The 24,224-nt window shown below is 35.4% G+C and overlaps 1 protein-coding gene across 4 annotated transcripts in view; it reads right to left on the bottom strand.

Annotated features, from left to right (window-relative positions):
• Positions 1-24,224, bottom strand: part of TEX11 (testis expressed 11) — a 238,893-nt gene that overhangs the window by 140,459 nt on the left and 74,210 nt on the right. For all 4 annotated transcript variants that reach the window (XM_007097574.3, XM_042974295.1, XM_042974293.1 and 1 more), the window contains exons 10-13: positions 23,596-23,650; positions 20,083-20,178; positions 18,089-18,170; positions 13,831-13,909 (exon numbers count right to left, since the gene is read on the bottom strand). In XM_007097574.3, the coding sequence (XP_007097636.2) occupies positions 13,831-13,909; positions 18,089-18,170; positions 20,083-20,178; positions 23,596-23,650 (312 nt within the window). The remainder of the gene's footprint in view (positions 1-13,830; positions 13,910-18,088; positions 18,171-20,082; positions 20,179-23,595; positions 23,651-24,224) is intronic.

Consider the following 24,224-nt stretch of genomic DNA (forward strand, 5'->3'; position numbering starts at 1 on the left):
AGCCAGTAATAGAAACTTAGCTGTTGTAAAAGAGTTCAGGTCCCCTAGGTTTATAAATGAGACTTATAAGTTATAGATGTCTTTAATAAAATTACAGAAAATTGAAGGGGTAATGAAAACTAGAGAAGGAAAACTTTGATTTTGTTTTACAAAAAGAGCAGTAGAGGGGCACTTGTGTGGCTCAGTCAGTTAAGTGTCCAACTCCTGATTTCAGTTAAGGTCATGACCTCAGGGTCATGAGATAAAGCCCAGCGCTGGGCTCCATGCTGAGCACAGAGCCAGCATAAGATTCTCTCTCTCCCTCTCCCTCTCTCTGTCTTTCCACCCACCCCTTTAAAATGAATGAATGAATGAATAAATGAATGCAGTAGAGTCCTAAATTTGGCTACTCAAAGTGTGGTCTACAGACCAACAGCATCAGCATCACATGGAAAGCTTATTAGAAACGCAGATCTCAAGCCTCATTCCAGACCTACTGAATTAGAATCTCTATTTTAACAAGATCTTGAGCTAATCATACACACATTAAAGTCTGAGAACCATTAACAAAACATCAAGGATTTGTTCAGAAAAGGGCACGCAAATTCAACTTACTTTATCTTTTGACAAGTTTACTTAAATGATAAAGTCAGAGAGTAAACAGACATAACCTAACAATTTCAGGAAAATGACTCATAATAACAGAGTATCAAGCCATCTATCTGATTTTCTAGAATGTAAAGCATATGTTCTTCCCTTATCTTAGCACCACATATTATCAGGATCTCATAAGTGGATAGCCTAGAATTGTCTACACTCTGACTTCTAATGAAGCTTGGCTGTAAGTGGTGAAATTAAAAAAAAAAAAAAAAGATCACTTAAGAGACATGGTATTTCCATCCATTCATCAATGCATTCAATATTTTATCTGTGGGGCACCTGGGTGGCTCAGTAAGTTAAGCATCCAACTTTGGCTCAGATCATGATCTCGTGGTTTGTGAGTTCAAGCCCTATGTCAAGCTCTGTGCTCACAGCTCAGAGACTAGAGCCTGCTTTGTATTCTGTGTTTCCCTCTCTCTCTGCCCCACCCCCCCTCACACTCTTGTCTCTCTCTTAAAAAAATAAACATTAAAACAATTTTTTTAAATTTTATCCTTGCATCAAGGTAGATCATCAGAAGCTTAGGTCTGTACTACATTAGCTTATAGTACATAGCAGAACTGCATTCACTTTCTAACAGTTAATGCTCTGTACACTTAGCTCTTAGCTTTAATTGATAAAACAAACTTCTATACATAAAATATACTTATGCTTTTGCTATAAAATTATCATTGTCCATTATATAATGCAACTTCCTATACTGTCTACAGATGCCAAATATGTAACATAAATGAGTGAGACAGACTATAAGAAAAAGCAACTGCCAGATACATAATGAACCTTTAGTATTAACTAAACAATGGTATAAGTATGTTAACATAGTACAAACAGGTAAGAAAATAGAAGCTATACTTTAACTTTGAAATTTAAAAATAAATATACTTAATTTACCAAATTTTTCTTCTGACTTTGATTTCTCTGTTGATTGGGAAATAGAAAGCTGAAATTCTTTCTTCTCTCTCTTTTATACCAATATGTCAATATTCATATGGCTGATAGGGAAAAAGTAGGTGCCTACATGAAAATCTGGATACTGTTATCAAGAGAAAAGTGGAATGAATGACTGACAGCCGATCAAGAGCAATTAATGTCCACTACATCTGATATGCCAAAGTTGTCTAATTAGAATTCAATACCACACTACACTACAGTTCAATTTGTAGTTCTTCATTCACGTTAGTATTAATTGAGAAAGTCAAAATAAATAATGTTTTTCATTATCATGATGTTGGAAATGAGAAAACATTTTAAGAATTCAATCTTTGAATATGTAGTTAAGGTAATCATTTCTATCTCTGGAAACCAATTTCAGCATAGAAAAGTGAGTCAGATTATTCTTTGACAAATGAGTTTCCCAAAGAAATTACTTCACTAAGAACATATGAATTACAATTTACATTTGTGTAATTACTTATGAATGCATTTGCAGAGGCAGATTCAGAGTGTTTATATGGGTTGTCATATTCACCAAAGAGGTCAAGTCTTTGAGCGAAGGCAGAGATTTTTCCCACGGATGACAGGAACAAGTTGAATTCTTTCAACAGTTCCAAAAATATTAGTACCTTGTCATGAATGCTATATCACACAAATCTCCCCTTCAGGACTGAAGTATTTATTTCCAGGTGACTCTTTAGGAACTACCCTTGAAGAGAGCCACCTCACCCAAGGTGATGCCCCCTTTCCAGGGCAGCTGACATCCAAGACTACTTAATTAACACTGGCCTTCAAGACATAGCCATCTTATTCTAACTGAAAACAATTCTGAAGGGCCATCCCAGCTTCAGAGTTCCCCATGGGGTAAGCTGAAGCCTTCTAACTTTAAATTAGCCCAATTTCTCCCCTTACCTAGTTTAGTCTCCTTTTCTTCCCCTCATAGGTATTGATCCTAAGAGCCCTCCTTTATAAACTATCTGGACACTAACCACCATCTTAAAATTTGCTTCTAGAGCAACACGAGCTTTGAAAGCATCTCATCCAATAAGCCCCCTAACCTCTAAGAAATAGATGCAAGTTTTCCTTCCACTTCTATTTTTTGGAACAGTTTAAGAAGAATAAGTATTAACTCTTCTTTAAATGTCTGGTAGATTTCCTCCTGAGAAGCCATCTGGCTCTGGACTTTTCTTTGTTGGGAGATTTTTGATTACTGATTCAATTTCTTTGCTGATTATGGGTCTGTTCAAATTTTCTATTTCTTCCTATTTCAGTCTTGGTAGTTTGTATGTTTCTAGGAATTTGTCCATTTCTTACAGATTGCCCAGTTTGTTGGCATATAATTTTTCATAATATTCTCTTATAATTATATTTTGACACAGGCACACTTTGTACATTAAACACAGAAATCTTTTACTTCCATCACAAAGAAATTTGTTCTTTCTCATTTTCTTAAAACGTCCTCTCAGGCTAGCTTACATTCTCTCATTTTTGAAAGAGATGTGTGTGCCATAAACATTTAATTTCCTCTTATATTTGCTATAAAAATAATAACACAAAAAAAGATAAATGACAACTTGACACATAGGTTAAGGTAGAAAATAAAGAAGTGTGGGGACTATGTCAAACTGGAGAATACATGCCCCATGTCTAAAGATAGCAATGACCATTTAGCCCCAAATGATTGTTGCTTAGTAGGAAATATTGACCAAGTGTTTCCAGATCTTTCAATTTTTTTCAAGAAGTCAGAAACCCTGGGGCGCCTGGGTGGCTCAGTCGGTTAAGCGTCCGACTTCAGCTCAGGTCACGATCTCGCGGTTCGCGAGTTCGAGCCCCGCGTCGGGCTCTGGGCTGATGGCTCAGAGCCTGGAGCCTGTTTCAGATTCTGTGTCTCCCTCTCTCTCTGCCCCTCCCCCGTTCATGCTGTGTCTCTCTCTGTCTCAAAAATAAATAAACGTTAAAAAAAAATTAAAAAAAAAAAAGAAGTCAGAAACCCTGATTTTCATGTGAAATTGTTAAATACTGGCAATTAATTCATCCCTAAGCAACACATCTCTGGCCACACCCACCCAGCTCATGGTTCACTGATTTGCAAACTCTTTCCTATGTGATAGATTCCTTTAGAATGTAAAATTGGGAAAAAATGTTTGTCACTCTTAAAGATAATATTCAGGTAATGAGGGATCAAAGAAATCCATGAGGCATATATAAAACAAAAAATAAAATAACAAAGTAAGTCCCTCCTTATCAGTAATTTCTTTAAATGTAAATTGATTAAACTCCAATCACAAGGCAGAAATTGGAATAATGAATAAACAGAATCCAGCTACATACTGTTTGGAAGACACTCACTTTAGACCCAAAGATACAAACAGGTAGAAAATGAAACGATGGAGAAAGATATTCTATGCAAATAGTAACCAAAAGTGAGCAGTGGTGGTTATACTAGTATTAGACAAAACTGACTTTAAATCAAAGTTACAAAAGACAAAGAAGGACATGATGCATTAATTAAAAATCCAATAATCCAATAAAGCAAGAAGATATAACAATTATAAATATTTACATACCTAGTAACAAAGCATCAATTTAAGAGAACTGATGGTAAAATAGCATGCTACAATAACAGTTGGAGACTTCAAGACCTCTTCTCAAAAATGAAAAGAACAACCATCGGGCAACTGGGTGGCTCAGTTGGCTGAGCGTCCGACTTCAGCTCAGGTCATGGTCTCACAGCTCGTGAGTTCAAGCCCTGCGTCGAGCTCTGGGCTGACAAACAGCTCAGAGCCTGGAGCCTGCTTCAGATTCTGTATCTCCCTCTCTTTCTGCCCCTCCCCTGCTCACGCTCTGCCTCTCTCTGTCTCTCAAAAGTAAATAAATGTTAAAAAAAATAATAAAAAAAAGAATAGAACAACCAGACAGAAGATAAGTAAAAAATAGAGGATATCAACAACACAATAAACCAACAGACATATACAGCACATTTTACCCAATAACAGAATATACATTCTTCTCAAGTGCACATGGAACATTTTCCAGGATAGATCATAAGTTAAGCCACAAATTTAGTCTCAATAGAGTTTAACAGCTAGACATTATACAAACTACCTTTTCTGACCACAAAAGTATAAAGTTACAAATCAGTAACAGAAGAAAATATGAAAAAATTCAGAATTTTTAGAAATTAAATAACACACTGGGGCACTTGGGTGGGTCAGTTGGTTAAGTGTCCAACTTCAGCTCAGGTCATGATCTCACAGCTCCTGAGTTTGAGCCTCACATTGGGTTCTGTGCTGACAGCTCAGAGCCTTGGAACCTGCTTCAGATTCTGTGTCTCCCTCTCTCTGCCTCTCCCCTGCTCATGCTCTGTCTCTCGTTCTCTCTCTCTCAAAAATAAATAAACATTAAAAAATTATTAAAAAAGTTAAACAACACACTTAAACAAGCAATGAAATGAAGAAGAAATCACAAGGGAAATTAGAAAATAGTTAAGATTGAATGAAAATGAAAATACAAATTACTAAAATTTATAAAAAACAGAAAAAGCCAGGTTAAGTGAGATATTTAAGTCTATAAATGCTTATATTCAAAAATAAGAAAGATCTCAAATCAACAACCCAATTTTATAATGTAGCAAATTAGAAAAGAAGAACAAACTAACCACAAAGCTACCAGAAGGAAGGAGATAATAAAATTAGAGCAGAAATAAATGAAATAAAGATCAGAAAAACAATAGAAAAAAATCAATGAAACTAAGTTGGTTTTTTTGCAAAGATAAACAAAAGTGATGACAAATCTTCAGCTAGGTTAAGAAAAAAAGAGAGAAGACTTGAATAAAATCAGAAATGAAAGAAAAAAATTACAACTAATGTCTCAGAAATTAAAAGAATTATAAAGGACTACTATGAAAACTCATATACCAAATTGGAAAACCTAGAGAAATTCATGAATTCCTAAAAACATAACCACCTACTAAGGCTGAATCATTAAGAAATAGAAAACCTGGAGCGCCTGGGTGACTCAGTTGGTTGAGTGTCTGACTTCAGCTCAGGTCATGATCTCATGGCTTGTGAGTTCGAGCTCTACATCAGGCTCTGTGCTGATAGCTCAGAGCCTGGAGCCTGCTTCAGATTCTGTCTCCAACTCTCTCTCTGTCCCTCTCCTGCTCATGCACTGTCTCTCTCTCTCTCTCAAATATAAATAATAATAATAATAATAATAATAATAAAGAAAATCTGACAGACCTAGAACTAGTAAAGTGACTGAAGCAGTAATCAACAATCTCTCAACAAAGAAAAGCTCAGGATCAGATGGCTTTACTCCCAAATTCTACCAAATATTTAAAGACTTAATGCCATCCTTCTCAAAGTCTTCCAAAAAACTGGGGAGAAGGAAACACTTTGAAACTTATTAATGAAGCCAGTATTACCCTGATATCAAACAACAACAATAAAAAGAAAATACAAATGGCATTTTTCTCAGAAGTGGAACAAAAATCCCAAAATTTGTACAGAACCACAAAAGACCAGAAATAGCCAAAGCAATCTTGAGAAAGAAAAACAAAGGTGGAGGTATCATGCTCCTGGATTTTACACAGATACAATACAATACAATAGAGTAATCAAAACAGTATGGTACTGACATGAAAACAGACACATAGATCAATGGAACAGAATGGACAGCTGAGAAATAAACCCACACATATTTGGTCAGTTAATCTATGGCAAAGGAGGCAAGAATATATAATGGGGGAAAGACAGTCTCATCAATAAATGGTGTTAGGAAAACTGAACAGCTACATGCAAAAAAATGAAACCAGTCCTTTATCTTATACAATATACAAAAATAAAGTCAAAATGGATTAAAATCTTGAATATAAGACCTGAAACCATAACGCTCCTACAAGAAAACACTGGCAATAAGCTATTTGACATCAGTCTTAGTGATATTTTTTTGGACCAGGCACCTCAGGCAACGGCAATAAAAGCTAAAATTGATAAAGGAAATCACATCAAACTAAAAAGCTTTTGCACAGTGAAGAAAACCATCAACAAAATGAAAATAGAACCTACTGGCTAAGAAACAATATTTGCAAATCACACATCTGATAAGGGGTTAATATCCAAAACATATAAAGAACTTATACAACTTGATGTTAAAAAAGTAAACCATATTAAAAATGGGCAGAGGACTTGTATAGACATTTTACCAAAGAAGACAAACAGATAGCCAGTAAGCACATGAAAAGATGCTCAGTATCACTGATCATTAGAGAAATGCAAATGAAAACCACAATGAGATATCACCTCACACCTGTCAGATTGGCTATTATCAAAATGACAAAAAATAAAAAGGGTTGGCAAGGATGTGGAGAAAAAGGAATCTTTGTATACTGTTGGAGGGGATGTAAATCAAGGCAGCCACTATGAAAAACAGTATGAAGTTTCCTCAACAAATTAAAAATAGAACTACCCTACAATCCTGCAATTACACTTCTGAGGATCTGAAGAAAATGGAAACACCAATTTTTTTTTAATGTTTATTTTTGAGAGAGCGAGAGAGAGAGCAAGCACATGCAAGAAAGAGCACAAGCAGGGAAGGGGCAGAGAGAAGACGGGACAGAGGATTCTAAGCAGGCTCTGCTAACAGCAGAGAGCTCAATGTGGGGGTGAAACTCACAACCATGAGATCATGACCTGAGGTGAAGTTGGACACTTAACCAAATGAGCCAACCAAGTGCCCCGAAAACATAATCTGAAGAGAAATTTGAACCATTATCTTCATTGCAGCATTATTTATAAAAGCCAAACTATAAAAACAACCTAAGTGTCCAGTGATGGATGAATGGATAAAGACGTGGTACATTATCTCCAATGGAACACTACTCAGCCATAAAAAAAATAAAATAAAATTTTGCCATTTGTGACAATGTGGATGGACCTAGAAGGTATCAGGCTAAGCAAAATAAGTCAGCGAAAGACTAATATTGTATGACTTCATTTATATGAGGCATCTAAAAAACAACAGAAACAAACAAACAAAACAAACAGAAACAGACTCATTGATACAGGAAACAAACTGTTGATTACCAGAGTATGACAGTAGAGGGGGTTTGGAGGGTGAGTGAAACAGGTGAAGGGGATTCAGAGGTACAAACTTCCAATCATAAAATAAATAAGTCACAGGGATGTAATAAACAGCATAGAGAATATAATGAATAATAATGTAATAATTTTGCATGGTGACAGATGGTAAGTAAACTAATCACAGGGATCATTTTTCAATGTATAAAAATATCAAATCACTACAATATATACATTAAACTAATAGGATACTGTATGTCAATCATACTTCAATAAAAAAAAAAACTTCTTCCTAAACAAACAAAGACACTACAAGAAAAGAAAACTACAGGCCAGTATTCCTGAAGAATACATATACAAAAAACCTCAACAAAATACTAGTAATAAGGTAATCCTCAACAAAAAAAATTAAACAGCATGTTAAAAAGATCATATACCATGACCAAGTGGGATTTATTCCTAGGATACAAGGATGGTCCAACATATAAAAATCAGTAAATGTGATACACCACATTGACAGAATGAAAGATAAAAATCACACAGTCATCTCAATAGATGCAGAAAAATAATTTGAAAACTTCAACAAGCTTTCATAATAAAAACATCCAACAAGCTAAGAATAGAAGGAAACTACCTGAACATAGTAATATGAAAAACCCACAGTGAATCTCATACTCAATGGTGAAACACTAAAAACTTTTTCTTTAAGACCAGGAACAAGGTAAGGATGTCTGCTTTAGTGACTCCTGTTCAGTACAGTACTGGAAGCCAGAGAAATTAGGCAAGGAAAAGAAATAAAAAGCATCTATCCAAATTGGAAAGTAAGAAATAAAATTATCTCTGTTCATAGATGATATGATCTTATATATAGAAAATGCTAAAGATTCTACAAAAAAAAACTTTTTTTGTTAAGGGTTTAAAATTTTTTTTTGATGTTTTTATTTATTTTTGAGACAGAGAGAAAGCACAACCTGGAGAGGGGTAGAGATAGAGGGAGACAGGAACTGAAGCGGGCTCCACAATAACAGCAGAGAGCCCAATGTGGAGCTCAAACTCAGGAGTGCCTTGAGATCATGACCTGAGCCGAAGTCAGACGCTTAGCCGTCAAGTGAGCCACCCAGGCACCCCTCCACAAAACAAAACAAAACAAAAACAAAAACAAAAACAAAAACAAAAACCTGTTAAAATAAATAAACGAATTCAGCAAAGTAGCAGCATATAAAATCAATCCACAAAAATCAGTTGCAATTCTATACACTAACAATAAACCATCTGAAAAAAATTTAACACGGGCACCTGGGTGGCTCAGTCGGTTTTTGGCTCAGGTCCTGATCACATAGTCATGGGATGAAGCCCACATCAGGCTCCAAACTTGAGCATGAAGCCTGCTTGGAATTCTCTGTCTCCCTCTCTCTCTGTCCCTCCCCCACTCACACTCTCTCCCTCTCAAAAAAAATAAATAAACATTTAAAAATTTTAAGAACACAGCCCCATTTATAATAGCATCAAGAAAAGAAAAAACTTTAAGAATTAACTCAGCCAGGAGGTAAAGAACTTGTACAATGAGAACGATAAGATATTTCTGGGTGCCCGGATGGCTCAGTCAATTAAGCATCCGACTCCTGATTTCAGCTCAGGTCATGATCTCACGGTTCATGAGTTCAAGCCCCACATCAGGCTGTGCACTGACAGTGTGGAACCTGCTTGGGATTCTCTTTCCCTCTCTCTGCCTCTCCCCTGCTCATGCTCTCTCTCTCTCTCTTGCTCAAAATAAATAAATAAAAATTTAAAAAGACATTTTTAAACAAAATTAAAGAAGACATAAATAAATGGAAAAACATTCCATGTTCATGGATTGGAAGACTTAATATTGTTAAGATGCCAATACTACCTGAAGTAATCTACAGATTCAATGCAATCCCTACCAAAATCCCAATGATGCTTTTTGGCAGAAATAGAAAAATTCATCCTAAAATTCATATGTAATCTCAAAGGACTCTGAATATGCAAAGCAATTCTGAAAATAAAAAAGCTGAAGGACTCACACTACCTGATTTTAAAACTCAATACAAACATAAAGTAATAAAAACAGAATGGTACTGGCATAAAGATAGACATACAAAGCAATGGAACAGAATAGAAAACCCAGAAATAAACTCTCACATATAAGGTCAAATGAATTTTAATAAGAGTGCCAAGACAGTTCAATGGGGAAAAGATAGTTTTCTCAACAAATGACGCTGTGGAAACTGGGTAGCACATGCAAAAGAATTAAGTTGGAACTTTGTCTCACACCATATAGAAAAATGATCTCAAAATGGATCCATGACCTAAATGTAAGACGTAAAAACTATGAAACTCCCAGAAGAAAACATAGGGGAAATCATATTATATTTGGCAAAGATCTCTCAGATATGACACTAAGAGAATAGGAAATAAAAGGGGAAAAAAACACAAATTGGATTTCATGAAAAAAAATTTTTTTTAATTTTAATGTTTATTTATTTTTGAGAGAGAAAGAGACAGAGCACGAGTGGGGGAGGGGCAAAGAGAGAGGGAGACACAGAATCTGAAGCAGGCTCCAGGCTCTGAGCTGGCAGCACAGAGCCCAATGCCAGGCTCAAACTCACAAACTGCAAGATCATGACCTGAGCTAAAGACGGATACTTAACCGACTGAGTCACCCAGGCACCCCGAAAAAAATTTTTTTAATTGGGGGTGCCTCACTGGCTCAGTTGGAAGAGCATGTGACTCTTGATCTCAGAGTCAAGAGTTCAAGCTCCATGTTGGGTGTAGAAATTACATAAACAAATAAATAAACAAACTTAAAAAATTTTTTAATTTTGCATCAAAAGACGCTACCAACAGAGTGAAAAGGCAATCCATAGAATAGGAGAAAATATTTGCAAATCATATATATTCAAAAGGATTTAATATCCAGAATACATCATGAACTCCTAAAACTAAACGACCTGATTAAAAACTGGGCAGGTCGGGGCGCCTGGGCGGCTCAGTCGGTTGGGTGTCTGACTTCAGCTCAGGTCATGATCTCACAGCTCATGGGTTCAACCCCATGTCAGACTCTGTGCTGACAGCTCAGGGCCTGGAGCCTGCTTCAGATTCTGTGTCTCCCTCTCTCTCTGCCCCTCCCCTGCTCACACTCTGTGTCTCTCTCTCTCAAAAATAAACATTAAAAAAAATTTTTTTTTAAATATGGCAGGGGACTTGAATAGACATTTCTCTAAAGATGAAATAGGCCAAAATCACATGAAAAGATGGTCAACATCACTAGTCATTAGGGAAATGCAAATCAAAACTATACGAGATACCACTTCACACCTATTGGGATAACTACTACAAAAAAACAAAACAAAACAAGAGTTGGCCAAAATTTGGAGAAATTGGAACCCTTGTGCCCTGTTGCTGAGAATGTAATGTGTACACCCACTGTGAAAACAGTATGACAATTCCTGAAAAAATTAAAAATTACCATATTATCCAGCAACTCCACTTCTGAATATACACACAAAAAAACTGAAAGCAAATTCTCAAAGAGATTTTTTTTACACCCCCATTCATCGCAGCATTATCCACAATAGCTAAAATGTGGAAGTTTTACCTTCCATCAGCTGATGAATGGATAAGCAAAATGTGGCATATACACATACAATAAAATCTTCCTCAGCCTTAAAAAGAAAGGAAATTCTTTATATATAAAACATCCAACTCTTGATCTCAGCTTGGGTCATGATCTCGCAGTTCATGGGTTCGAGCCCCACGTTGAGCTCTGTGCTGGTGGCCCTGTGCCTGCTTGGGATTCTCTGTCTCTCCCTCTCTCTCTCTGCCCCTCCCCCAATTGTGCTGTCTCTGTATCTCTCGAATAAATAAACTTTAAAAAAAATACTGGAGGGTTGCCTGGGTGGTTCAGTTGGTTGAATGTCTTACTCTCTATTTTGGTTCAGGTCATGATCCCAGGGTCATGGTATCAAGCCCCGCATCGGGCTCCATGTTGAGCGTGAAGCCTGCTTAAGATTCTCTCTTTCTCCCTCTTTCCCTCTTTCCCTCTCTCCGGCTCTCTCTCTCTCTCTCTCTCAAAAATAAATAAAAACATTAAAAAAATTTTTAATTACTGGCAAATATGTATCAATTGTATATAAGAAAAAATTTTGTGTTCTAGCTTTGTAAAAACATGATGTTATCATCATCATCTCCTCTTCCATAGATATTCTATACGAGGCTAAATGACTTCTCATCCAAAAGTCGTGTGTCAGGTAGGAGATCGGTCTGCAACAATGGTTGGCAAGCTATATAGTTGCAGGCCAAATCTAAACAGCGACATGTTTTTATAAATAAAGCTCTATTGGAACACAGTCACTTCCATTTATTTACAGATTTTCTGTGGCTGCTTTTTTCTCACACTACAACAGCAGAGTAAAGTAGGTGTGACAGAAACTTTATGCCTTACAAAGGCTAAAATATTTACTACCTCACCCTTTATAGATAGTTTACTAACTGACCTAAAATAGCGGTTCTCAGAACCACCTGAAGAACTAATAAAAAATAGAGATCAGGGCTTGCTGGAATAAGGTAGAGCTTGATCTCTATATTTTTATAAAGTACCCTAGTGAACATTTTTGATAAGTTTTATTGAGGTATAATTCCCATACCATACAATGCATCCATTTAAAGTACACAATTCAGTGGTTTTTAATATATACACAGAGTTGTGCACACATTACCCAATCAATTCTAAAACATTTCCATCACGTCAGAAAGAAGTGCCATAACCAATAGCAGTCTCTCCCCATCTTCCCCAACTCTCACAGCCCTAGGCAACCACTTATCTACTTCCTGTCTCTATAACTGCATCTATTCTGGAAATATCATATAAATGGAATGAAACAATATGTGATCTTTGTGACTGGCTTCTTGCACTTGGCATCATGTTTTTAAGGTTCATCCATGTTATAACATGTATCAGTATTCTGTTTCTTTTTATTTTTCTTAATATTTTTAAGTTTTTCTTATTTACTTTTTTTAAGTTTATTTATTTATTTTGAGGAGAGAGGGGCAGAGAGAGGGGGAGAGAGAGAATCCCAAGCAGGCTCCGTGCTGTGCAGAGCCCAATGTAGGGCTCAAACCCACAAACTGCAAGATCATCACCTGAGCTGAAATCAAGAGCCAGACACCCGAAAGACTGAACCACTGAGGCACCTCTTAAGTTTTTATTTTAATTTCAGTTAGTTAATGTACAGTGTTATATTAATCTCAAGATGTACAATAGAGTAATTCAACACTTCCATACATTACACCGTTTATTGGCAAATGATATTCCATGATGTGGGTATACCACATTTTGTTTACCTATTCATCAGTTATTAGACATTTTGGTCGTTTCCACATTTGAGTATTAGGAATAATATTATGAACATTCACATATAAGTGTTTTATGGACATACTTTTTCTATTTAACTCAGGAGTGGAATTGCTGGGTCAAATGGTAACTGTTTAACTTAGTGAGGAACTAACAGTTTCCAAAGCAGCTGCCCAATTTTACATTTCCACCGTCAGTGTATGAGGGTTACAATTTCTCTATATCCTTGCCAACATATGTGATTATCTGTCTTTTTGATAATAGCCATCCTACTGGTTCAAAGTGGTTTCTCATTGTGGTTTTGATTTGCATTGCCCTGATGGCTAATGATGTTGAACATTGTTTCAAGTGCTTATTCCTCAGTAATTCTGAGGCACACTTAAGTTTGGGAACGATTAAGAAGTCTTTATGTACTTTAAGGCCCCTTTTGACATTAATGGTAACATAAAGACAGAGCCAGAGAGGTGTATTACTCATAGAACTGCACTCATTCATGCCTTCCTGTTCCACATGACACTGCCCTGTAGGTTAACCTAGGCCTAACTCCTGTTTTATAAAGCACCAACTACCTTATTCCTTTTTCATTTTATTTCTTTTTCAAAATTTTAATGTAAATTTTAAAATTAACTTGACTATTGATTGTTTAAATCATTAATCAAGCAGTTCCATCTTCTAATTTTATCAGCATAATGGCAGATATGGTGCTATGTGAATATGGATGGATATAAATGGATATATTCAATACATATTAATAGAAACCTTAAAAAATGTTAGTCTTTAGAGAAAAGAAAATCAATTCTGTACCTTTCATGATCCATCAGCAGTTTAGCAACGTTCAGACAAAAGTCTAGAGACATATCAAGATGTAGTATTTCCATGACAGCTAAAAAAGAGAGAAGATGAAATAATCATATCAGTTTCATTTCTGAGGAAACTTAGCTATTTTCAATAACTTTCCTTTGTTCAAAATCTACTTTCTAAACGTTTGCCATACACCACATCTTGCCTAATAATTTATCAAAATCTTTTGGGGCATCTGGGTGGTTCAGTAGGTTAAGCACCAGACTTCAGCTCAAATCATGATCTCACAGTTCATGGGTTTGAGCCCCACATTGGGGCTCCACGCTGACAGTGTGAAGACTGCTTGGGATTCTCTCTCTCTCTCTCTCTCTCTCTCCCCACCCCCCACCCCACTAGCTCTTTCTGTCTCAAAATAAATAAACTTTAAAAAATCTTTTTATAAAGTAAAGACATCCAATGCTAGAGTATAGTGAAACAGGTACTCTTCTAAGGATGTTAAAGTAACTTGACAAAATGTTTTTGTAAAGCAGTTTGGTAATACTATATGCTATGAACACAGTGGTTAAAAGCTTGAGACTTGAAATCAGATAGACTTATATTTGAAACCACTTGCCACCTATATGGTTATAGGCCATATAGGCTATAGTTTTTTCTGAGCCTTAGTTTTGTCATCTGTAAAATGGGGAATATATCACTAGTCACTTAGGTCTGTTGAGAGTGTTACATGAGAAAATGAATGAAAATTACATAGTAAAACACCTAGAACTTAGTAAGACTCAGTAAATGACACCTGTTGTTGTTATGTATCCTCTCTAACGCAGAAAGTATACTTCTGAAAAGTCATCGGAAATATGGGAAGATGTTTATAAGCAAAGATATTAAAATCAGTGTATATATAATAACAATAAAAAGGAAGTATATTCTCGAATGTCCACTATAGGCAGATGATAAACTATTATGAAACTATTAAAAGTGTTGAATATGAAATAACATAGAAAAACTGAATATGCACTAATATGAAAAATGTTTATAAGACTAGTAAGTAAAAAAATCAGAAAATAAAGCCTGCATGTATTATGTGGTCAAAATTCTAGAAAACAAACAAATTTATTTTTTTTTTAATTTTTTTAACGTTTATTTATTATTGAGAGACAGAGAGACACAGAGCGTGAGCAGGGGAGGGGTACAGAGAGGGCGAGAGACAGAATCCAAAGTAGGCTCCAGGCTCTGAGCTGTCAGCACAGAACCCAACGTGGGGCTTGAACTCACAAACTGTGAGATCATGACCTGAGCCGAAGTTGGTCACCCAACCAACTGAGCCACCCAGGTGCCCCGAAAACAAACAAATTTAACCAAAATAGAAAAATGCTGAAATTAAATGATCAAACTGCCAGAAATGATTGTGTTCAGATTATTTATATACCAAATAACTAACAAGTGTATTCTCTGTGCCAGGAACTATGATCAGTGCTAAGAACCCAGTAGTGGACAAAACACAAAAATCCTTATTGTACAGGAATTGTACAGTGAATGATGAAGACTATGAATATCTTTTCCATAGTCTCATGGAATGCATACGGACAACTTTTCCAAAAGTTCTCTTTAATGCGTGTTGCTAGTCTTTCATAATAAAAAAAAATGTATATTTTTTGATTTCCACTTTTTTTACTTACAAAAAATACTGGTGAAATGCTAATGCCAGCAGTTAGAGTGACCATTTTATTTTTTTCAGTCTATATATTCATTTTGAGAGACAGGGAAAGAGTGAGCTGGGAAGGAGCAGAGAGAGGGGTAGAGATAGAATCCCAAGCAGGCTCCGCATTGTCAGCGCAGAGTCCCATGCAGAGCTCAATCTCACAAACCATGAGATCATGACATGAGCTGTGACACTTTCCCAATGAGCCATCCAGGTGCCCTAAGATTGACCATTCTGAGTGTAAAGTACTTTCACTAGCAAAGAAATGAACAGACTATAAAAAATGCAAGTTTCATATATTCTCTCAACACAACAAAGTAAAAGATAATTTAATATTTTAAACTATAGAAAACTTGGATTCAGAGAAGTCTCTTAATTTGTAATCTGACATAGCAACTTCATTACTCTGAATACCAAGAAACGAGATTAAATAAAAACAATCTGGGAATAAAGAATAATTTCATTTTAAGCTCTTCTTTTTATCTGTGTTTTGGTAAAATTTGTAATGGAGAATTCTAATCTAAAATTAATCAACTTTAAAGTAGTTGACTCCAGGGGTGCCTGGATGGTTTAGTTGGTTAAATGTCTGACTTTGGCTCAGGTCATGATCTTGCAGTTCTCAAGTTTGAGCCCCACATCGGGCTCAGTGCTGACAGCTCAGAGCCTGGACCCTGCTTCAGATTCTGTGTCTCCCTCTCTCTCTGCCTCTCTCTCTCTCTCTCTCTCTCCCTCTCAAAAATAAATACACATTTAAAAAATTATTGTGGCGCCTGAGTGGTTCAGTCAGTTGAGCATCCGACTTCGGCTCAGGTCATGATCTCATGTTCGTGAGTTCGAGCTCCACGTTGGGCTCTGTGCGGACAGCTCAGAGCCTACAGCCTACTTCAGATTCTTTGTCTCCCTCTCTCTCTGTCTTCTCCTACTCGTGCTCTGCCTCTCTCTCTCGAAAATAAACATTAAAAAATTTCATAAAAATATAAAGTAGGTGACTCCAAAAATCTCTCTGGTCTTCCTATATTGTATTGGTTTCAGTAAACCTATTCCTCTAATTGGTTAATTGATTTGTTTATTCTCCGACTACAAAACAAGTGGAGTTGTCCTCCTGGTTCCTAACATTTTTCAGCCTGTGTATACTGAGATGATACCATTACCTAGAGATACAGAATCCTCTATATATTTCAGCTTGAGGTCTCTTATTGATTAGCTAAAATTTTAGAGGGCACAGAAAGTTTCAGAAACTAAATTAGCACTAAATTTAGAGCTACTACTAAATTTGATTATTGTCCTATTTATTACAAATTGTTATTGTTGGGGCACCTGGGTGGCCCAGTCAGTTAAGCGTCTGCCTTTGACTCAGGTCATGATCTCACAGTTCATGAGTTTGAGCTCCGTATCTGGCTCTCCGCTGATAGCTTCAGATTCTCTGTCCCCTTCCGTCTCTCCTGCTCCCCTGCTCCTGCTCTCTGTCTCTCTCAAAAACTAAACATTAAGGGGTGCCTGGGTGGCTCAGTCGGTTAAGCGTCTGACTTCGGCTCAGGTCATGATCTCACGGTCCGTGAGTTCGAGCCCCGCGTCGGGCTCTGTGCTAACAGCTCAGAGCCTGGAGCCTGTTTCAGACCCTGTGTCTCCCTCTCTCTCTGCTCCTCCCCTGTTCATGCTCTGTCTCTCTCTGTCTCAAAAATAAATAAACGTTAAAAAAAATTTTTTTTAAATAAACATTAAAAACATTTTAAATTGTTATTGTTTAATGGATAATCAGTTATTATTATACTAGAATATACTTTTATATAGTAAAAATAATGCAACTCTATAATGCAACTATATTTTTATATAAAATTAAAGCATGTACACATTAAAAATATTTAGAGTCAATTATTTTATGTCTAAACATAGTTGAAACACTATTAAGTGGTCAGTGTGCATAGAGAGACTTTTGGTAGTAGTAACAGCAATAATAGCTACAATAATATGTAACATGTTTTGCACACTCTGCACCAGGTATGGTGCGAAATGCTTTATATACATTTTCTCACTGGATTCTCAAACTAACTAATCAGGTAGACATTATTATTATATCTCTTTGAAGATGAAGAAACTGAAGCACAGAAAAATTCAGTGACTTGCCAAATGACACACAGATGTATATCAGGATGTTTACCCTGTGAGGTGTAAATTTTAGTCCCTTAAGAATTTTGAAAAAAAAATAGCAATGTTTATACAAGTGATTATAAAAAGCACAGCACTACAAAGGCTTTTTCTATCCAAAGTTAATCTTTTTTCATTGTGGTAAACAACTTCAGAAGGGTTGGGCAGCTGCAATTTTTGCTAAGCTAAAAAAAATTGATAATTCTTATTCAGCTTTTTTCACTACCTATTATATTTGTAACTATTCCCTTTTCCTTCTCTTTTTCTTCCTGGCTAACAATCTTCTCCCTTTCCTACGTGACCAATTTCCTTCTCAGTCACCGTCAAATTGCACCTATTATTAGCATACTATAAACGATCTGATATTCAACAAATTGGTTATGATATTCCAAAATTGTGTGTTCTTCACACAGATGATACCTTCGTGGAGTTCTTCATTGGCTGTTTCACTCTTCAAGAGGATTTTCATCTTTAGGAAAATCCCAGCTGGATTTAAATGTTCCTATTTTAAACAGAGAAATCACAATGACATTAAAACTGTAGAATGTAAAAGACAGTTTTCAAATAATTGCCTGCTTTGTTCAATCATAACAGAATAACTCATGATCAAAGAAAATCAAAATTATAAAAGATCAGATCACAAAATCCAGTTTATCCCTGAGGATATTTTCTGATATTTCATTCAATCTAAATGAAATAATACAAGGGGAAAAAAACACATTTGATTGAGTGGCAAGCATTTAATGGTAGGTCAATAAACTGTATAAATATAAGGCTGTATTCTTATCCTTGTAAGCAAAATTCAATATCAATTACATTTGCTTTCTTTTGAGATTTTAATAACAATTAAGGTGCTTTGGAAACATGGTTGAATGAAATGAAAATATACTGTCTTCCCTGCAGGACATGCCTGTCAGATTTACTACTAATAACAACGTACTCTCAACAGTTTTTCCAAATCCTTGTTAGCTGGTTCTACACCCTCTGTGGGTTTCTTGCCTAGTTCCACTTTTGCCTGACAGAACACATCTTTACACAGCTGGCTAAAATTAAAAGTGCAGTCTAGGCCCATAGAAGAGAAACTTTCTCTCTACAAAGCCAATCAGCTTCTACATGAACATTGTACTCAGCTCTAAACACAGCAAATAATTATAGCAATTCATGTGTGAGATGCCTTAAGAATGGAAAGTTAGGGAAAGTATGCACTGGTATTAAAAGGGTTTGCAAATATAGATGACATAAATACAAATAATAAGCTGAGGTTGCAAATTTTAATTTATTGCATTACTTCATTTCCTAAAAGATACGTTGAAATAGGTCTTGGATTCAATTCCCTTTTACCTTCAGAGATGTACATGTCTTCCAAATCTTGGCAGGATCTGTTTTTCTTCAGTCTACTACACTCACACAAGTTGACATTCTGGTTTTCTCTTTGATTTCATTAACAAACAATTCCAGAGAATGGACAACGCTTTGCATTCATTGTATAATCATAGATTCACTTGTATAACATTTGCACTATAGTGTCTATCCTTGTTTCCTGAACTTACACTTTCAGAAATCATAACTACCTGTTAAATCCATCAGCTTTCTCCCTACAATATTCTTTTCTTTTCTGTAACTTTTCTCACTGGTGTTTCTCACTCGATTTCACGCATCCCCCAACCCACCTCCCTTCTGGCAATCACCCAGAAAAAAAAATGTAGGGCTCTTAATATGAGAGAAACATTTTTGTTTTACCTGGTACCATCTGTGAATTGTCACTAAGTCAAGGCAATTTAATTATATGTTATTTTTTACTAAATATAAAAGATACCACCAAGGGGCACCTGGGGGCACCTGGGTGGCTCAGTTCATTAAACATCCGACTTTGGCTCAGGTCATGATCTCTCACAGTTTGTGGGTCCAAGCCCCATGTTGAGCTCTGTGCTGACAGCTTGGAGCCTAGAGCTCACTTTGGATTCTGTGTCTCCCTCTTTCTCTGCCCCTCCCTGGCTCACATATACTTTCTTTCTTTCTCTCAAAAATAGACATTAAAAAATACCACCATTTTCTTTTTTACTTCTAATTTTCCATTATAATGCAATCTGCATATCATAAAAAAATAGAGAGCGGGGTGCCTGGTGGCTCAGTCAGTTAAGCGTCCCACTTTGGCTCAGGGCATGATCTCCGGGTTCATGGGTTCGAGCCCTGTGTCAGGCTGCTTTGGATTCTGTGTCTCCCCTACCCTGTTCGTGCTCTGTCTCTGTCTCTCAAAAATAAATTAAAATGTTAAAATTTTTTTTAAAAAATAAAGAGCAAATAAATTAAAAAAGCAGGAATACTGAAGCAAATGGCTAAACTAGATTTCAAAATGTGAATCAAAGCTTTAAAAATTCATTAAGTTAATATGCAAAACTAAAAACCTTTCATACCTTGTTTGCTAGGTTTACAGCATGGAGAGCCTTATCACAATATTCTCTGTCATTCCAATCCAAATAAGCAGTGGCTAGTAACCGAAGAACTTTAGCCTAGAATTAAAAATAGAAAAAGCACTCGGTCAAAGGGTTAAATTGCAATACAATGGCTGCCTAGTACTTACAAAGTGACAGGCATCTTCTCAAACTTAAGTCGTTATTATTAAATAGCATTTCCTTAGGTAACCACATAGTCTTGGGTTACGTCTCATCATTATGCTGCCCACATCAAATACTGTCTAAGAATTTTATAATAGTTTATTTCAATTTAATACAATTGTGTTAATATAATGATTTTCCTAACAGTGTTTTAGCACTGAAGTACTTTATTATTCTCACTTTAAAAATAAAGGAAACTAAAGCACAGCAATATTCAATTTAATCATCTTCCCACTTATTGTATAGGTAGCATTGCATTAGGCCTTCATCAAAAGAGATAAATAGAAAGACACAATCCCTCTCTCAAATACTTTACAGCCTACTTGAGATTAACCAAATGGACCAAGAGCACACATACCATCATTTTAATAGTGACTCATATACTTTCCTGTAAAGAAGATCTCTCCTAACTCAGCTAAGTTTTAAAATTAATAATGTATTCCTGAATAAGTCAGTTTCTCCAACTAGGTTTACATTGATAAGGGGAATAACTCTAGCCAGCATTGATATATTTAACTACAGACTTAGATTTTGAAAGAAGGAGCTCTATTTCACTAAAGAATCTGCCTCTAAATATAATGAGGATGTTGAGACCAGGCAAAGATAATCTTAACATATTAGAGCTCTGTAAATCTAGAGAAATGGTACTTAGTGTGTCCTATTTCTGAGTTTTTAAATTCAAAAAGTAAAATGGATCAAATAAGATGTATATAATGTACTTAATATTATTATTATTATTATTATTATTATTATGGAACAACTCTCAACTTATAAACTCCCCAGAGCTTTTGTGGAGTAAATATGGCATCTCTAAGAAAAACTGTAACTATTTCATAATACTAAAAGAGTCAAATAATCAGAAAGATGTAACAAAATGAATGAATCTCAAAACCATTACGTAAGGAAAAGAAGCCATACATAAAACAGTAGATACTATATGATTCCATTTATACAAAGTTCAAGAAAAAACAAAAATAATCTACAGCCACAGAAGCCAGAATAGTGGTTTTATCTTGGGGCTATGAATGGCTATTAACCAGAAAGGGCCAAGGGAACTTTTGAGAGTCATGGAAATTTCTGTATCTTGATCTGTATGGTAGTTACAAGACTATCTAGACATGTTAAAATTCATCAGGCTGTACACTTAAGATTTGTACAATTAAAAAAAAGATTTGTACAATTTAGTATATATAAACTATACTTCAATAAGGTGCTGCTAGCATGAAAGAAAAACTACTTCATAATCTATTTCATGATCTTACCTCTCCATACTTCACAATATGAATATGACATTTCAATCATGCTTAACTACTGTAGTCTTCCATCCCTAATCCCTCCTCCAGACATCATCTCATCTTGGTCCCTTGCCTGGTATTCTCTTCTCTCTCCATTTTCACTGTATGGACCCCATCTACTTTTCATGGCCTTCCTACCAGAAAGCTTCTTCAACTGCTCTGGCAACCCTGATATTTCCCTTTACTGTACCACACAGTTTATCACTTATTTTTCCCAATTGTTTCATTTATGCTAGTTTTTAAAATCTATTTTTGAAACTTTAACTGAAGTATACAATACATACAAAAAAGTTCAAAAATCTCAATAGTACAGCTCTGAATTTTCACTAAGTTAGCACGTGTATGATAACAACATAGAAATCAATAAATATAACATTAACAGCAACAGGTTCACCTCAAGACTCTCCTTGACATGATTTCCAAACAAGAGTAACCAATTACTTGTTTTCCAGTACCATGTACACTTTAGCTCTACTTGCTTTTGGCATTTACATTTATGGAATCATACAGTATGTACTACTTTATAAATTGCTCTGTTTATTCAACATTGTATGTGAGAATATATCATTGCAATTATTGTAGCTCATTTATTCTCATTCCTATATAATATTCCATGTTACACTATAACAATTTTTTTATTATTTTAATTGTGCTAAAATACACATAAAATTGACTATCTTAACCATTTTTAAGTGTATGGTTCAGTAGTATCAAATATATTCACACTGTTGTTCAACTATTACCATCATACACCTCCAAAACTCTTAATATTGCAAAATTGAAACTCGTATCCATTAAACAATAGGTTCCCATGTTGTCCTCCCTCCAAACTCCTTCAACCACCATTTTACTTTATGTGTCTATGAATTTGACTACATCAAGATACTTAAATGGAATTATACAATATTTTTCTTTTTGTGATTGGTTTATTTCACTTAGAATATTGTCCTCAAGGGGCACCTGGTCTGGCTCAGTCAGTTAAGCATCTGACTCTTTTTTATTTAAATATAATTTATTGTCAAATTGGTTTCCACACAACACCCAGTGCTCATCCCAACAAGCGCCCTCCTCAATGCCCATCACCCACTTTCCCTTCTCCCCCACCCCCCATCAACCCTCAGTTTGTTCTCTGTATTTAAGAGTCTCTTATGGTTCGCCTCCCTCCCTCTCTGTAACTTTTTTTTAGCATCCGACTCTTGATTTCAGCTCAGGTTACAATCCCAGGGTCTTGGGATCGAGCCCCGTATCAGGCTCTATGCTGAGCTTGTAGCCTGGTTGGGATTCTCTCTCTTCCTTTCTCTTTGCTCCTCCCCTGCTCATACTTTTTTTCTCTCTCTCTCAAAATAAATAAACATTAACAAAAATAATTCTGTCCTCAAGGTTCATCTATGTTGTAGCATATGTCAGAATTTCCTTCCTTTTTGAGGCTGAATAATATTCCATTATATTCATTTCTATTAGTTTTACCCTTCAAACAGAAGCTTTTTAAGGGTAGAAGTCATGTTTCACACTTCTCTTTTAGTCCCCAACTATCACATTGCTAGATATACATAGGTATTCAGTTATATTTTGATTGATACACCATAATGATAAGAAGGAAAGATGAATATTCAAACAAAATTCCATTTTGCTATGGTATATATTTTAAATTACTTTTACATCAGATTTACATACCTAATCATATTTTACTTGATTAAATATTAAAATACCAAGCACATTCTATATGGGTAGTTAAGGGAAAATCTATATTTTTAACATGCAATAATAAAATCTAAAATTTACATAGCTAAACACTGTTCCAAGTGTTTACATATATTAACTCATGGGTGTAAGAACCTACCATACACGTAAGATTCTATTAGTATGTAATTTTACAGAAACTAATGTACTAAGACATTAATGATGTGCCCAAAGGATAATCTACTCAAAAAGGAGTGATAGGCTATTATAATTTAGTAACAATAACATAAAATGTATTTCTTCAACCTACTTCTGCAATATTTAACATGATCCTTACCAGCATTTCTGGCCCAACAGTATTCTTATCCATCTTCCCAATATCATAGCTTTGGCTATCATTAAAAAAAGGAAAAAAAATACATGTTCATTTCAAATTATATTTTTAAGATTATGTATCACTAAGAAGACATGGTATAATTAGACTTTATTCCAACTTTTCTATTTTGCACTACAATATATTATTAGCCAATTAATATAGGAATATCAATTATATAAAGCAATTCTTTCAAACTGTAAAAAAACACAATTTCCTCAGGATGTATAGCCAATAAATCAATACCATATTATTGTTCTTTTCCATATTGTTCCTATATAGATGTCTTACATATATAGTATTTTGCTGCATTAGACTAGTTCACTTGTGTACATAAGCTCTTATTCAATGAGCACATTTTAAAGTCTAAGAAATAGGAATACATTTTTAAAATAAAACAAATACAGGAGTTTTCACAGAAACACATGCTTTAGCAATATGTATTAAGCTTCACAACACCCTTGTGAGGCACTATTAGTTCCATTTTGCAGCTGAATGAACCAATTTAGCAGTTAAGTGATTTCTAATATTTCCTAGATTGGTACTGAAAATGAGAGTGAAGGGTTGGGGAGTAGTGAAATTTGATTTCCAGT

This window comes from Panthera tigris, chromosome X (assembly GCF_018350195.1).
Source record: "Panthera tigris isolate Pti1 chromosome X, P.tigris_Pti1_mat1.1, whole genome shotgun sequence".
Taxonomy (NCBI): Eukaryota; Metazoa; Chordata; class Mammalia; order Carnivora; family Felidae; genus Panthera; species Panthera tigris.